The 14,633-nt window shown below is 37.0% G+C and overlaps 1 protein-coding gene across 13 annotated transcripts in view; it reads right to left on the minus strand.

Moving 5' to 3' along the window:
• KMT2C (lysine methyltransferase 2C) overlaps positions 1 to 14,633 on the minus strand; it is a 277,698-nt gene that overhangs the window by 187,406 nt on the left and 75,659 nt on the right. For all 13 annotated transcript variants that reach the window (XM_087433406.1, XM_087433446.1, XM_087433401.1 and 10 more), the window contains one exon: positions 7,591 to 7,679. In XM_087433406.1, the coding sequence (XP_087289532.1) occupies positions 7,591 to 7,679 (89 nt within the window). The remainder of the gene's footprint in view (positions 1 to 7,590; positions 7,680 to 14,633) is intronic.

Below are 14,633 nucleotides of genomic sequence, written 5' to 3' on the forward strand. Positions count from 1 at the left end.
TAGCTGCTAGAGACATGCTCCCTCTGCTTGGATATGGACAAGAAATCAGGTAGCACCCAAGACTGCAGGCAAGCATCTTCCATCAAAGGGAGTCAGCCACAGGATAAAGCTGACTCAAAAATATATATATACATATAGATGCAACAAACTAGGCACTTTGTGACAACAGTGACCCTGAATCAAGCCAACACAAACCCATCTCACCTCTGAACATGACAATACATGACCCACAGATTTCCTTCTTTCTTGGGATTTGAGTTATTTTACTTTTAATAACAATATCCTAACTGCTAAGAGTGCAGATTTCAGATCAAAAGAAAGCAGGAGAAGCTATATTAATTTCAGACACAGCAGACTTCATAGCAAGTAAAGTTATCAGGGATAAAGAGAGATATTACATAATGATAAAGGAATCAATTCTCCAAGAACAATCCTTAACACGTATGCGCCTAACAACAGAGTGTCAAAATATGAGGCAAACATTAATAGAACTACCAGAACAAATTTATGAATTCACTATTACATATGGGGATGTTAACATTCATCTATCAGAAATAAATAGACCCAGCAGGCAGATAATCAGTAAGGACATAGTTGAACTCAACACCACCATTAATCAACTGAATATGGACATCTATAGACTACTTCGTCAAACAACAGTTCACATGGAATATTCACCAATAGACCACATTCTGGGCCAGAAAACAAATTTGAAATAACAGAAATCATACAATATCTGCTCTCAGACCACAGTGGAATTAAATTAGAAATTCAAAAACAGAAAGATAGCTGGAAACCCCAAAACATTTGGAGGTTAGACAACATACTTCTAAATAACACATGGATCAAATAAGAAATTTCAAGAGAAAATTTTAAATATTTTGAACTAAATGATAATGAAAACAACTTATCAAAATTTGTGGGATGCAGTGAAAGCAGTGCTTTGAGGGAAATTTATAGCATTGAATGCATATATTAGAAAAGAAGAAAGATCTAAAATCAATCAGCTAAGTTTCCACCTTAGGAAACTAGAAAAAAGAGGAGCAAATTAAATCCAAAGTAAGCAGAAGAAAAGAAATAATAAAAATTAGAGAAGAAATCAATAAACAGAAAATCAGTAGATAAAAATCAACTGAACCAAAAGTTGGCTCTTTGAATCAATAAGCCTCTAGCCAAGTTAACTAACAAAAAAAGAGAGACAACACAAATTACTAATATCAGAAATTAAAGAAGGGACATCACTACAGGTCCTGTGAACATTAAAAGGATAATAAAGGAATACTATGAACAACTCTCTGCCCACAAATTTGATGACCTAGATGAAATGGACCAATTCCTCGAAAGACACAATTTGCCAACACTCACCACAAGATGAAAGAGACAATCTGAATAGGCCTATATCTGTTAAAGAAACTGAATCAATAATTAACAAGCTTCTAAAACAGAAAGCAGCAGCCCTTTTGGCTTCACTGGTGAATTCTACCTAACACTTAAGGAACATATTATACCAATTCTCTACAATCTCTTCTGGAAGACAGCAACAGAAGGTATACTTCCTAACTCATTCTATGAGGCCAGTATTATCCTAATATAAAAACGGACAAAGACATTACAAGAAAAACAAAAAATCCCACAAAACTATAGACCAATATCTCTCATAAACATGGATGTGAAAATCCTCAACAACATATTAGCAAACAAAATCCAAAAATGTATAAAAAGAATTATATACCAAGAACAAGTGAGATTTATCCCAGGTATGCAAGGTTGGTTCAACATCTGAAAATCAATTAATGTAATCCATCACATCAATAGGCTAAAAAAGAAAAATCACATAATCATATCAATAGATGCAGAAAAAGCATCTGACAAAATCCAACATACATTCATGATAAAAGAACTCTCAGTAAACTTAGGATAGAGGGGAACTTCCTCAACTTGATAAAGAGCTGCTGCAAAAAACCTACAGCCAACATCATATTTAATGGTGAGAAACTAGAAGCTTTCCCACTAAGATCAGGAACAAGGCAAAGATGTTCCCCTCTTACCACTCCTTTTTCAACATCATACTGGAAGTTCTAGCTATTGCAATAAGACCAGAAAAGGAAATAGAAGGCATCCTGATTGGGAAGGAAAAAACAAAACTATCTTTGTTCACAGATCTCATGATTATCTATGTAGAAATCTGAAAGAATCGACAAAAAAAATTCCTGGAACTAATAAGCATTTACAGCAAGGCTGCAGGATACAAGGTTAATATACAAAAGCCAATCACTTTCCTATACACCAGCAAAGAACAAGTAGAATTTGAAATTAAAAAAAAAAAAAAAATACCATTGCATTAGCACCCCCTAAAATGAAATACTTAGGTATAATCTAACAAACCATGTATAAGATCTATATGATGAAAACTACAAAACTGATGAAAGAAATCAAAGAATAACTAAATAAATAGAGAGATATTCCACATTAATGGATTGGAAGACTCCATATTGTCAAGATATCAGTTCTTCCTAATTTGATCTATAGATTCAATGCAATCCTAATCAAAATCCCAGCAAGTTATTTTGTGGATATCGACAAACATACTTTAAAATTTATATGGAGAAGCAAAAGACCCAGAATAGCCAACACGATATAGAAAGAGAAGAACAAAGTTGGAGAACTGACACTATCCAACTTCAAGACTTACTATAAGCTACAGTAATCAAGATTGTACAGGCATACCTCAGAGATATTGTGGGTTCAGTTCCAGACCACTGCAATAAAGTGAATATCACAATAAAGTGAACAAGTCACACAAATTTTTTGGTTTCCCTGTGCATATGAAACTTACATTTACACTATACTGTAGTCTATAAGTGTGCAATAGAATTAAGTCTAAAAAAACAATGTACATACCTTAATTAAAAAATATTACTAAAAAATGCTGTTGGAAAAATGGCACTGAGAGACATGTTCAACACAGGGTTGCCACAAACCTTCAATTTGTAAAAAATGCAGTATCTGCAAAGCACAATAAAGTGAAGCCCAGGGCCAGCCCCGTGGCTTAGCGGTTAAGTGCGCGCGCTCCGCTGCTGGCGGCCCGGGTTCGGATGCCGGCCGCGCACCGACGCACTGCTTCTCCGGGCATGCTGAGGCCGCGTCCCACATACAGCAACTAGAAGGATGTGCAGCTATGACACACAACTATCTACTGGGGCTTAGGGGGAAAAAAATAAATAAATAAAATTATTAAAAAAAAAAAGTGAAGCACAATAAAACAAGGTATGCCTGTATAGTATTGGCAAAAGAATAGATAAATAGATCAACGGAACAGAAAACAGAGCCCAGAAATAGACTCAATAAATACAGTTAACTTATCTTTGAGAAAACAGCAAAGGCAATACAATGGAGAAAAGACAGTCTTTCCAACAAATAGTGCTAGAACAACTGGACATGCACACATACACAAAAAATCAATCTAGACACATAAGTAACCAACATAACTAATTTTCAACAGAAACTATATGAAATGCATCCCTACAGCCTAGATTTTTATCTCAAATACTATTCTCCCCTAAAAAGAACTAGGAATCCTTAGAGAATAGTTGATTTTATACCCTGAGGCAGAGAGAATTAAAAATGGGCCTGAAAAATACTGCTGCCAAAGAGCAGTGAGCTTTGAAATATTTTGAGATGATGTTAAAAAGGACCCAGAAGCTTACTACTCTTCAGGTAAGAAAAAATTAAATGTGAGAATTTTAATTTTGTGGTGATAGTCCAAGAACAGTAGTAGCTTAGAAAATACAAAAAGGAAAAAATAAGAATGTAACACTGCTTCAATTAGTGAATTGATGCTTACTCTGTGCTTGGAAGTATTCTAGGCACTAGGAATGAATGAATGAACAAGACAAATCCCTGACCTCATGAAGCTTACATTCTAGTGCAGAAGGCACACAAATATGCAACACAATGTCGTATCTGTTAAATACTAGGAAGGGAAGTAAAGCAGGGGAAGAGGATAGAGTGACAAGTGTTGCATTTAGGGCAGGTTAGTCAGGAAAGGCCTCTCTGAGGAGAGAGCAATGGAGTAGAGACTTGACTGAAGTAAGGGGAATAAGTTATATGAATATCTGCAAGAAAGGTCTTCCAAGCAAAGAAGACAAAAAAGTGCAAATGCCTGAGAAAGGAACACAGTTGGTGTACTCAATAGCAAGGAGACCATATGGCTGGAGCCCAGTGAGCAAGCGGAAGAGTAGAAGATGTGGCTGGAAAGGTACCCAAGGTCAGATTAGTAGAGTCAAGGTATGAACTTCAGATTTTAAGTATCACCGGAGGCTTTGGATGGTTGACAGAAGGGAAGTAAAAGACTCTTAGTTTGGGTGTGAAAAGATCACGCTGGCTATTATATGGAGAACAAGACTAGAATATAGAATAGGGCGAGAGTAAAAGCAGGGAAACCAGTTAGGAAGCTCTTGCAGCAGTCCACCCAAGGAGTGGTGGTGGCAAGTTCTGGAGTGACAGCAATGGAGGAGATGAAAAGTGTTTGAAATCAGAATATATTGTGAAGGTAAAGCCCAAAGGATTTTCCAATGGGCTCCATATTTTAAGCCTGAACAATACGTGATATCATTTACTGAGGTGAGAACAATGGAAGAGGAGAAAGTTTCAGGATAATAATAAACAGTTCCATAGAGAACACATTATGTTTGAGATCCTCTATAGACATCTCAGAGGAGATGTTATAAAGGAAGCTGAAGATATAGGTTATGTTCAAAGCAAGCAAAGAGCTGGTAATATAAATTTTTAGAGTCACCAGCACATAGATAATATTGAAAGCAATTAAACTGAATGAGACTACCTAATGTGTGAGAAGATGAGCAAAAGAGAATGAAGAGAGACCAGTGAGGTGGGGAAAAAACCAAGAGAATGTGATGTCCTAAAAGTCAAGTAAAAAAAGAGTTTCACTCCTGAAAGTGGTGGGCTGTGTGAAATGATACTGGACAGATAAGGCGGACAAAGAGTAACAGCTGCTTTTGACAATATGAGATCATGGGTCACATGACAAGAACAATTTCAGTAGAGTGGGAGGAAGAAAGCCTAATTGGAGCAGGTTCATGATAAAATGGTCAAAAATAAGTAGCAACCATAAGTATGGACAATTCTTTCAAGGATTTTTGCTATAAAGATGAGCACAGAAGCAATACAGTAGATGAAAGGGGATGTCTGATCAAGAGAAGTTATGTGTGTTTCAGAAGGGCGATGCTGCAGCACGTTCAAATGCTAATGGAAATGATTCACTGAGAGAGGAAATTCATGATGTGGAAAACCGAAGGCGTAAAGTCCATAATACAGTCATGCGTCACTTAACAACAGGGATACATTCTGAGAAACGCGCTGTCAGGCAATTTTGTCATTGTGCGAATATCATAGCGTGTACTTACACAAACCTAGATGGTACAGCCTACTATATATACCTGGGCTCTATGGTACTAATCTTACGGGACCACCACCGTATACGTGGTCCATCATTCACCAAGATGTCGTCATGCTGCACATGACTGTAGATGCAAGGGGACAGAATCCAGGACACAAGCAGAAGGGTTGGCGTTAGACAACCACAGAGACTTTTCATCCCATTTTAACAGTAGGGAAGGGAGAATATATGGGCAGAGGAAGACATGCAAGCAGGCACGAAGATCTGATGGTGGGTGAATGTGGAATTTCTTTCCTGATTGCTTCTATTTTTTCATTTTTCACTGAAATAAGCAAGATCATCAAACTAAAGAATGAAAAATGGGAGGTGTCTGAAGTTTGAAGGGAGAAGAGAAGGTGGTGAAAGAATCATTGATAATGAGAGAAGGAATTTCTAAGTAAAAGGAGAATGAGTGGAGGGAAGCAATCATGATCCACTTGAGATTTGAGGTATAAATTTAAAATGAAACCAGTCAGCAAGTTTATGTTTTTCTCCAGCCATTTTCAGCTGCTAAAATGCAGACTTTAGGTTTTGATATGAAAACAAAACAGTGAGAGGCTGGCAAAGGAAGTTTAGGGTGTATAAGAGAATGACTGCAATGATGGGTCATAGAATCTGAACTAGAAAAGGAGGGTAACAAACCCCATCAGTAAGATCATTGAATTGGAGGACTCAAGGTGGTTGAAGAATTATTGTGGCATGGATATTAGGAGAAAGTGAGTTGGGAAAAGAAAAGGTAGTAGTCAGAGGGTAGGATAGTTAAAACTGAGATTCGGGAAGTGAAATAGCAATTGTCGTAGTAAGTGATACAATGACAAAGGCTAAATTCTGACCATAAGAATGAATGGCTGAGGTAGGCTGGAAAATAGGATTTTTGAAGAAATCAAGGAGCCAAGAGGTCTGGGTATTGAATAGATTATCAAAACTGACAATAGGAGAAGCAGGGGAAAATAGAAAGGCAGGTGTTAAATCTTCAGAGAATGAGGGAGAGCACTCAGGAAGACTGCTGGTAAGTGCAACAAAAAGGGACCTGTGGTACAGTCTGAGAACACTGGTTGAAAGGAACTTGGAAATAATCATTAAGTTGAAAAAGGTCACTTAAAACTTCAAAAGCTTTTCACCAGGAAGTAACAATATACAGTTCAGAAAAAACTAAATTAAGGAAGAACATCACATGAAGAAGAACTAGTGGGGAACTTACATATAAATTCAAGTTGTAACTAATGTGGTAACGAATGTGCACCAAAGGGTGAAACATAGAATTGTGAACTTCCAAGCTTCACTCTTGTCAATCTACCTAACTAGACCCTACTGGAAAGAGAGATGAGAAATGTAGGAATTTGAAGGCTTTCTAATAATTATAGCTGCATAATAGCAATACACTAGACAACCACAAGTATATTATGGAAAATTATATTTTAAAAGACATAGCAATTTCCAACTTTTCTCAAAAAACTATACGACATTCTCTAAGCATGAAGGAGATGGCATTCAACTTCAGAGAAAAATCCTATCACTACGTCTAAACTCTATCCAACAGCTATTTAAAAACACTGCCAATGAGAGACCGTCTCACATAGATATCCTCTGAATATAATACGAAACCTAGTTCCTTTGACAACACATTAAATCTCTAATTTGGTGAAAATTTTGGAAACTACTTTGACCCACCTAATCTATCTTCCTTTTGCAGGTGCACAATACACATTAGCTTATTTAAGGCACCTAAAAGTCCAGCAGACCAGAAAGTATTTGGTCTGGTTTAACCCAGCATTTCACAATACTATTCGCTAATGGAACATATTTTTTACCCACACACATGCTAACACAACAAGCTTTAAACAAATACTAGATGGTTCTTAAGCCAGAAATATACCATGAGCTATCATACTAATGGCCTGGAATTATGCTTATTCCAGTTTTAATTTTGCTTTAATAAAACATTTCTCTTCAGATATTAAACAATTTCTACTACATCAGAGCTTTAGGGAAAAAAGAGAACTCCATTTTTTCACTTTGTCATTACTTATCAAACTATTTCAGCAGATGGAAATTTTAGAACTCAGTATATAGACAAATGCTAATTGTGCAAATTATTCCATACATTTAAATATTTTTAAAAGTTTTGATACCTGTTTCCACAATATGTTCTGTTTCTGTTGTCTCCAGCCCATCCATGCTGTCCTCATCTTCAACTGTAGTTTTTCCTCTACTTCGAGGCCTACAAAGAAATAAATACATATGTTTAAATGTTAAATTTTAAGGCTTAGAATTATATTCAACATAAAGCACAAGCTGAAGGTATACAAAACAAAATAATTTAGGCAATTTTTCCTACATTTTAACATATCAAATAGTAAATATCACACTTTATAATCATTTTTCCCTCAAATACAGTCCTTCCTTATGCCTAATGTGAGGACAGGTCCACATTAATATATGTGTTATCACAAACCACTTCTTTAAGTACTCTTCATTGGAGCTGGCCCAGTAGCATAGTGGCTAAGTGAGCACACTCCGAGCCTGGGATTCACAGGTTTGGATCCCGGGTGTGGACCTAAGCACCGCTCATCAAGCCATGCTATGGCAGCAACCCACATACAAAATAGAGCAAGATGGGCACAAATGTTACCTCAGGGCCAATCTTCCTGACCAAAAAAAAAAAAAAAACAGAAAAAGTACTCTTCATTTTAGGCTTTGTGTCTTTTAGCTGACCTTGAGATGATTCCCTCTGTCTACAGTAAAGGTTTTTATCATCTAATCAGGTCTTTTCAAAGTTCACACATCAGGTTATACGTCTATATCTAACGCAATTGAGGAGCGATCCCCAGACATACGTATTTTTAAGATGCTTTCATAGGTGAAAGTGATGCACACCCCTGCAAACCACTCAAAAAAAAATTCTAAATATTAAGCATGATCTAATTGCATCCACTTTACAAGTGTAATGAAATTAAATTTATAGACACTTCAATAAAGTAAAATAAACATAGGAATCACAGAAAGGTGCGATTCTTTAACCCAATGCAATTTGAAAAAAAGAAACTAATGCCTTTAAGTTTTTGAAGCCTCATAAATAAGGGATAGAAATGAGTCAAAAAAATTAAAAACATATAAAATAATAAAAGAAAGCAAGACATTATATATAAAAAACTTAGAAATTGAAAAAGCAGTATTCAGATAATTTCAGAGCTTTAAATTATTTCATCACTTGAAAAGACACAAATGAACTCAGTATTGAGTTGAAAAACAATGAAAGAATAGAAAAAAATAAGAAATAAAGGCTTAATAATACAAAAAATAAAGCAAAAAGCTGTTTTAAACACCAGAAAATCCACTTAGATCTTATTTTTAAAAGGATATAAATCAATCAAAACCAATCAAAACCAATAAAGGAGACAAAACACGAGAATTTTTTAAAGTTAAAGTGATCAAAGTCCAAATGGTTTTATAAGTGAACTACTGCAAACTGTCAAAAAGTCATCTGTACCCCCCCCCAAAATTAAAAAGGAACATTTAAACCAAAATTTTTAACAAATACATCCAAAAACTGTGGATGGAAGAAAATCTAAATAAAACACTACTAAATATAATCAGAATGCAAGTATGATTTCATATTAGAAATGTCAATATAACATACCAGATCAAACAGTCAAAACAGCATCATTTCAAACTTCATGAGGGGAGGGGGGAAAGGAGGCAGAACTAAATAAGCAACTACAAAGACGTGATGGGAAAGGGTGATTAGGACTAAGCGTTCTATGGTTGATTTTATTGTTCATGGAAAAAGAGGGAGAATAATTATCTTCAGAATTTTTAAGTCAAGTAGTTATGTTTAAATTTAAAAGAAAACTTTAAAATAATCAAAGGAAAAGAAGGGATGAGAAAAGTCTGACAAATCCAACAGCAGGTAGAAAAAGAGAGAAAAAATACATGGTAAATAGAAAATAAAATAAAAGGATAAAAAATAAATACAAATATGAGTTTTTACAGTAAATATAAATGGCTTAAACTTTGCTGTCATTATTTAATGATAAAAAGATTAATTCACCAGGATAACATAACTCAACACAACTTCAAATTATATAAAGCAAACATTTAGAGAACAAACAGAGATTGACAGATTCACAATCATTATGGGACATTTTAACATCTCACTCTCAGAAACTGATAGATGAAATATAGTTAAAAGCATTTTAAGCAAGTATTTGGACAACATATTTAACAAGCATCATCAGATGACTCCATCAATCCTTCTTGTGTCTGGCTCTGTTAAAATACAGGATTCAGAGGTAAACAAAACAAAACCCCTGCCTTCACCAAACTACATTCTAATGAGAAGAAATATTTGTTACTCTTGTAAACAAATAAAACACACATAACATCAAGAAAATACTAAGGAAAAAAATAAAGCAAAGAATGTAGGACTAGCTACCATTTTAAATAGTAGATTTATAAAATAAACTTTATAAAATAAAATTTCATATGAGTAAGAGACACTTCAGTAGAGATGTGAAGTGGGAACCAAACCATGCAGATACGAGGGAGAAGAGCACGGCAGCAGACAAACAGCAAGTGCAAAGGTCTGGAGATAAGAGGGTGAGAAGGACAGCAAGGGTACACCGCGGCTGGAACAGAGTGGGGGCTGTAAGGAGATATGAGGTCTAAGAACTTCTTTTAAAAAAGGACCAGTTTGTTTAGAAACCTGTAGAGCAACAGAAGGACTATGTACAGGGAGACTGGAAATAAATTCTTGAAGTAATCCTAACATGACTGCTACAATGGGATAGAGAATGAGAAACTGATTCAAGAGATATTACGGAGGTAGAATTTACTTTTTTGTGTGTGTGTGTGAGGAAGATCAGCCCTGAGCTAACATCCATGCTAATCCTCCTAATTTTGCTGAGGAAGACCGGCTCTGAGCTAACATCTATTGCCAATCCTCCTCCTTTTTTTTGTTTGTCCCCCAAAGCCCCAGTAGATAGTTGTATGTCATAGTTGCACAGCCTTCTAGTTGCTGTATGTGGGACGCAGCCTCAGCATGGCTGGAGAAGCGGTGTGTCGGTGCGCACCTGGGATCCGAATCTGGGCTTCCAGTAGCGGAGCGCAAGCAGCTAACCGCTAAGCCATGGGGCCGGCCCAGAATTTACGTTTAATCTTTCTTTCATGATTCTTCATATTATGAACACTCATTGTTAAACTAACTGGATGGCTTAGCTGGCTTTGTCAATTAAACTTCCAAATCAACATCTACTCTAAGTTTCTCTCTCTACTGTCCTGACCACCGACAAGTTATTATTTTTTGGCATGACTGGCTTTATTTCAAACTTGTTTTATCTAATTTATATATATATCAATATCAGTATCTCAATATATTGGTTGTCAGTATTATGGTACTTATTCCTTAAAAGGAAATTTTTAATTCTGGCTTTGCTTTTTTTTTTCCTTCTTATTTCTCCTATTCTTGGTTTTCGTAAGATAATAAGACATGCTTTTTACATCCACCAATCCATCAGAATTCTTTTGCTTCTGGTCAATGGACCAACTTATCAACATTATGTCATTTCCAACATTTCATTCACCTCTTTTTACTGCTGCTCACTGGCTTCTGGGATGTGATTATTCTGACCAATCAAACGATAAATTTGTTTTTTCTGAATGCAAAAGATAATGGTCATACTTGTCAAACCAGTATCAGTTGCCAATTTCCATATTTAAATGGAATAATGGATGCATACATTTTATGTTTACATATTGCATTCAGATGTTCCTAGTTTTGGTTTTTAATAGAACTTTGAAGTCTAATTACAAATGACAACATAAAGATTATTTACTTTAATCTTTCCTTGCTTTTTCTTCTTTTTTCTCTTTCTCGTTTGTATCTCTTAACCCTTTCATTTTAGTTTTCTTTTATTCACTTCGTTGCAAAGAAATCTAAAGTAAAATAGTACCAGTAACTTTATTGGAGAAAATTTTCCACCAAAAATTGAAGGTTCCATATTAATCTTATAAGTTAAAACTAATTTGAGTTCCTAAAGTAAGATAGGAGACTTCTACTTAAAGCCACATGGGAGTAAGAAGGTTCAAAATTACCCTCGAGCCGTAAACAACTAGAAAACCAGACAAAATATAAGAAACAACCATTATCAGACATTGGACAAAAAGGCAGGCACAGGACTGTAATCTCTGAACAAAAGGAAACAAACAAGGTGAACCCTACCATCACAAAGGCTTTCTGCATGGAGTTAACTTACAAACTGTAGCACAGAGAGGGGAACTCAGAGACTGGCAATTGTGCTGAAATGAGGAGACAGAAATTATCAGTTCAAGAGGCCAAAGGAAGCTAGAAATTCTGGGACAGAACACAAGAGGAAGGAACTATGCAGGAAAGAGCTTCAGAAATTTGCATAAGGCTACCCTTGAGTTTTTATCTGAATACTAATCCATATAATTGTGGTGTAAAACCCATAAGGCTGAACAAGAACAACAGTCAAGGAAAGAACAATTAGAGAAGCGTTGCAACACTCTTGTTAAAGCATTACAACACTTGTTAAAGCATTACAACAAAATATAGCTATCAGCAACAACAACAAAAACAATCACATGTGGCATCCAATAAAAATTTACAAGGTATACAAAGAAGCAGGAAAATGTGAGTCATAACCAGAAAATAAATCAAGGAATAGAAACAGAAAAAAGAGAGATGAGAGAAGGGACAACCATGGCTATTAAACCAACTATTATCAATATTCCTCATATGCTCAAGAATGCAACAGGAAATGAATATGAGGAGAGAAAGTGAAGACAGTAAGAAAATAAACAAAATGAAATTCATAGAGGTAACATTAAAAGATGACATCAGGGGCTGGCTGGGTGGTGCAAGCGGTTAAGTGCGGGCGCTCCACTGCGGCAGCCCAGGGTTCGCCGGTTCGGATCCAGGGCACACACCAACGCACCACTTGTCAGGCCATGCTGTGGCGGCGTCCCATATAAAGTGGAAGAAGATGGGCACGGATGTTAGCCCAAGGCCAGTCTTCCTTAGCAAAAAAAAAAAAAAAAAGGAGGATTGGCAGATGTTAGCTCAGGGCCGATCTTCTTCACAAAAATAAAAACAAAAAAAATGACATCAAATGAAAATTTCACTTTCAAAGATTAATGTCTGATTAGAAATGGCAAAAGAAACAGTGACTGACCTTAAAGACATAGCAAAAATACCTATGCAAAACAATAGACCAAGTGAAAAAACACAAATACAGCTGCAGTGCCCTATGGGACATGAGCAACCAGTCTAACACTTGTGAGGTTGGAGTTAGAGAGAAGGGAACGAAAAAAATATTTAGTGAAATGCTAGCTGTAAATCTTTTTGGGGGGGGGGGCGGGGTGAGCAAGATTAGCTCTGAGCTAACATCTGTTGCCAATCCTCCTCTTTTTGCTGAGGAAGACTGGCCCTGGGCTAAGACCCATGCCCATTATCCTCTACTTTATACGTGGGACGCCTGCCACAGCATGGCTTGATTAATGGAACATAGGTCCATGCCCAGAATCCAAAACTTCAAACACTGGGATGCCGAAGCAGAGCCTGCGAACTTAACCATTAGGCCACCGGGATGGCCCCAACAGCTGTAAATCTTGCAAACTGTATAATTATAAACCAAAGATGAAAGAAGCACAACAAAAGGCCAAACACACACACATACACACACACACACACACACACACACACGTCAACAAGGCACTTTATAGTCAATTTGCTGAAAAAGTAAAGAAAAATCTTAAAAGCAGCCAAAGAGAAGACATATTACTTACAGAGTAACAAAAACTAAGAAACACTACAAGCTTCTCATCTGAAACTATGTAAGCCAGAGGAGAGGGAAATAACATATCCAAAGCACTTGGAGGAAAATTAAAGAAAAAAAATGTGTAAACCGTGAACAAAACATGCAGCAAAAAGCATCCTTCAAAAATAATAATAATCTAAAAACTTTTTTGAACCAACAAATGCTGAACAAATTCTTTACCAACAAACCTTCATTTCAAGATACGTTAAGAAAATTCTTCAGAAAAAAGGAAAACGATATTCAACAAAAATCTGGATAAAAATTCCTGCATGCAAAGGAATAAAGAGTGATGGAAATGGTAAACATGTAAGTAAATGTAAAAGACATTTTTTTCTCCTATTTAATCTCTTTAAAACTTAACCCAGGGCCAGCCCTGTGGCTTAGCGGTTAGGTGCTCGCGCTCCGCTGCTGGCGGCCGGGGTTCGGATCCCCGGTGCGCACAGACGCACCGCTTCTCCAGCCATGCTGAGGCCACGTCCCACATACAGCAACTAGAAAGATGTGCAGCTATGACAGACAACTATCTACTGGGGCTTTGGGGGAAAAATAAATAAATAAAATCTTAAAAAAAAAAAAAAAAAACTTAACCCACTGTTTAAAGCAAAAATAATAATTTACTGTGGAGTTCATAATATATATAAAATTAAAATGTATGGCAACAATACTTCAAAACACAGGAGAGTAAAAGTTAAAGTATACATCTAAAGTGATAAAATGTTACTTGAAGATAGACTCTGACAGTTAAAAATGTATAATGTAGGTGACGTCAGCATCATGGAGGAGTGAGCTTCCCCCCACTGAACTCTCTCCCACCAAGACACAACAAAAAGGATATTCATATTGCAACAGAAGCTATTCACACAACACAGAGGACGTCTGAGGCACCCAGGCAGCCGTACACCTGAAGACTGAGGTGCTGGAATCCCCAGAGTAAGTGGAAGGAGGTAACAGGAGCTCCCTTCCTTCCCCAAGGACTGCAACCATGAGACTGAGACCACACGGCTCTCAAAAGGAGGGGGAGGGGAGGCTCGCCGAATGAAAACTAGGGTTCTCCAAGACCCTTCACAGCCTGCGGGGATCCCGCTACGGAGGGAGCAGAACTGTAGCGAGGGTAGTTTCAACAAACTAGGCCCTTCAGGAGAGCAGACAATGACAGGGAATCGAGAAGCCTCTGGGATGGGGAGGCAAAAGTAAGTGCCCCTCCACCACCCGGCCCACCCAACCGGCACTTCAGCACAGTGGCGCTTCAGCTCAGCCCCGTCCCCAGAGGCAGCAGCCCCCAGGCACCCAGGCACGACCAGCACTGGGGCGAGCCTGCGGCCCTGCACCAGAGGCAG

Source organism: Ceratotherium simum, chromosome 1 (genome assembly GCF_057802395.1).
Source record: "Ceratotherium simum simum isolate JZ-2026a chromosome 1, ASM5780239v1, whole genome shotgun sequence".
Lineage (NCBI taxonomy): Eukaryota > Metazoa > Chordata > Mammalia > Perissodactyla > Rhinocerotidae > Ceratotherium > Ceratotherium simum.